General features: G+C 16.5%; 1 protein-coding gene across 1 annotated transcript in view; it reads right to left on the bottom strand. All coding sequences in view use genetic code 6, as the record gives it.

The window, feature by feature from the left end:
• Positions 1 to 1418: 1418 nt before the first annotated feature.
• TTHERM_001451030 (hypothetical protein) overlaps positions 1419 to 2738 on the bottom strand; it is a gene marked incomplete at both ends in the record, with an annotated part of 1540 nt that continues 220 nt past the window's right edge. Inside the window, 8 exons of the mRNA XM_012799813.1 lie at positions 1419 to 1506; positions 1580 to 1654; positions 1736 to 1825; positions 1904 to 1993; positions 2116 to 2193; positions 2259 to 2348; positions 2471 to 2560; positions 2657 to 2738. The exon at positions 2657 to 2738 is cut by the window's right edge and continues 220 nt beyond it. Of these exons, the coding sequence (XP_012655267.1) occupies positions 1419 to 1506; positions 1580 to 1654; positions 1736 to 1825; positions 1904 to 1993; positions 2116 to 2193; positions 2259 to 2348; positions 2471 to 2560; positions 2657 to 2738 (683 nt within the window). The remainder of the gene's footprint in view (positions 1507 to 1579; positions 1655 to 1735; positions 1826 to 1903; positions 1994 to 2115; positions 2194 to 2258; positions 2349 to 2470; positions 2561 to 2656) is intronic.

Here is a 2738-nt window from a genome sequence, read left to right on the forward strand (position 1 = left end):
CAAAAATAAATAAAAACAATTGATATATTTTCAAAAATAATCATATTATTTATAAAATTAACAAAATACATTTTTAGAAAATATTTAAACTTTCAATTATTTATATAATAACAAGCAATCTATGACACAGTATCAAATATTAAAATCAAAAATGTACATCCCTGTTTTGAAAAAATCAAATTAAATTACTTAATATTTCTACAATTAATTTCTGACTCAATTTTTAATTGAAAAATAAGAAAAAGAAAAAACTTTCTACTAAAAAAATACTAAAATTATTAGGTTTTATATATTATTTTTATACTTATTTATTTTATAGCATAATATTATTTATTTTATTTCATCTAATCAATAGTTATTAAACAATAACAAATTAAACATATAGCCTTTTGAATTTTCAAATAGAATAAAAATAAAAAAAATTAATTAAATATTTATATTCATCCTTAAAGGACTAAGTTTTATATTAAATTTATTTGGAATAATCTAAAAATAATATTTAATTTTAAATTTTCAAACACTGAATAAAAATGAATTTTACTAATCCATAATAAATTAAAAATTTATACTAAAAAGCATATATTATTTGAAATTTTTGATATGATTTGAAATTAAATTGAGATAAATGATTTGTTTAGTTAAGTATAAATAAATTTATAATATTTTGTTATAAGTGAAATTAAAAACTATTATTATTATTATAAATAAATTGAAGTAAATAAAGATTTTAAATAAAGGTATTTAATCTATCTAATTATATATAAATTTACTAACATATAATATTTATCTTATTTTACAAATTAAAATCTTTGTCTAAATTAATAACTATTTATTTATTTATTTCAGAGAAATTAATTCTAAAATATAGTTTTTTAAGATTATTGAAGAATATTTTTTTAATTATATTTAATTTAGATAATTAAACTCTAGATTTAGAATCCTTATTTGAAAAATAAATACTACTCTTTTATCTATCTAACAACATTTGTCACAATATCTTTTTAAAGATATATTTTACCTAAATTCATTAAAAATTAAAAATTTCAAACTGAATAAAAAGAATTTTACTCTACCATAAGATTAAAAATTTGAATACTAAAAAGCATAATTAATTGAATTTTTTGATATGATTTGAAATAAAATAGCATTATTCCCATTATAAATAAATTTAAGCAAATAAATATTTTAAATAAAGGTATTTTATCTATCTAATTATATATAGATTTACTAACAAATAATATATATTTATCTTATTTTACAATTGAAAATTGTTGTCTAAATTAAAAATTATTTATTTATTTATTTCAGAGAAATTAATTCAATAGTAAGTAAAGTTTTTTAAGATTATATTGTATAATGATTGTTTATTTAAGAATATTTTTTTAATTATATTTAATTTAGATAATTAAACTCAAGATTCAGAATCTATACTTGAAAAGTACTAATCTTTTTATCTTTTTTGCCTCATTAACAAAATTTATCACAATATCTTTTTTAAAAAATTACCTAAATTTATTTAAATTTTATTAAAAATAAAAATTTATTTGAATCAATTCATTAACTAATAGTATGTACTTACATGAATGAAACTTTAATAATTCTAATGTTTTGACAGTTTGTTAATGCTTTCTATTTAAGAATTTTATCATTTAGGCTTATAAATATAAAATTAATTAGTTTATCAAAATTTTATATTTTATTTCTGTTAAGTTTAATAAAGAAAAAATAGATTTACTTTAATCCAATATCCAATACTAATAGTCTTTTAATTTAGCTAAAGCCTAGAGCCAAACTTGATTCTCCAACTTCAGTAATTTAATTGTATCTTTGATTTGTAATATATAATTTATTCATTTTTTTTAAGAATGCAAACATTTTGAAAAATATTAATTAATAATTTTACCGTAAATAGATTTTTAAATTTGTCAATTGTGCATATTTTACAATTTCTGTAGCAAAATATGATGCTCCAATATCAGTAATATTATTTTTTCTAAAATTAAGAGTAATAAATAAATTTATATGATAAATATTATGCATTATTTATTGGTTTGAAAGATTGAATTTATTATAATAAATGAATCTAAATAAAAGATTAGATACAATAAATATAACTGCAATGTAGTCAAAGTTTCACAATTTCCTAATCCTTTTATCAAACTAAAAATACCTTGATCTCCTATATTACAATCCCTTTTATTTTAATGATTAAATTTGGTAATTTAAGAAATACTAATTTAAATTTTAGCATAATTTACTCTAATCCAAATTATAAAAAAGAGATAGTTGAGCATTGTCCTAATTTTATTCCAATCGTTGATGCTCCTTCGTCTCCAATATTATTGCCACTTAATTTAATATAAAATTATTTAGATAGAAAGTTAATATATTTAGTTAGATATTTCAAGATTAATTAATTTTAAAGAGAAATTAATGTTTTAATAAATACTAAAGTTATCATTTATTTTACCTTAAATCAATATCCAATTAAGTCAGATTAGATAATTTATTTATATTTATAAATAGATTTTCTACTCCTTACAGGCTAATATTATTTTGGCTATGTTAAAATTTAAAGAAATTATTATTTTGTTTAATGGTCGAAATAATTATTTTATTTATAAATGCTTTAAAATAAAATATTAATAATTAATACCCTATGCCAATCTCTAAAATTCTTATATTTACACAATCTTCAACTAATCTTGTTCCAATAAACATAGCACCTTGATCTCCCA

This window comes from Tetrahymena thermophila, assembly GCF_000189635.1.
Source record: "Tetrahymena thermophila SB210 genomic scaffold scf_8254426, whole genome shotgun sequence".
Lineage (NCBI taxonomy): Eukaryota > Ciliophora > Oligohymenophorea > Hymenostomatida > Tetrahymenidae > Tetrahymena > Tetrahymena thermophila.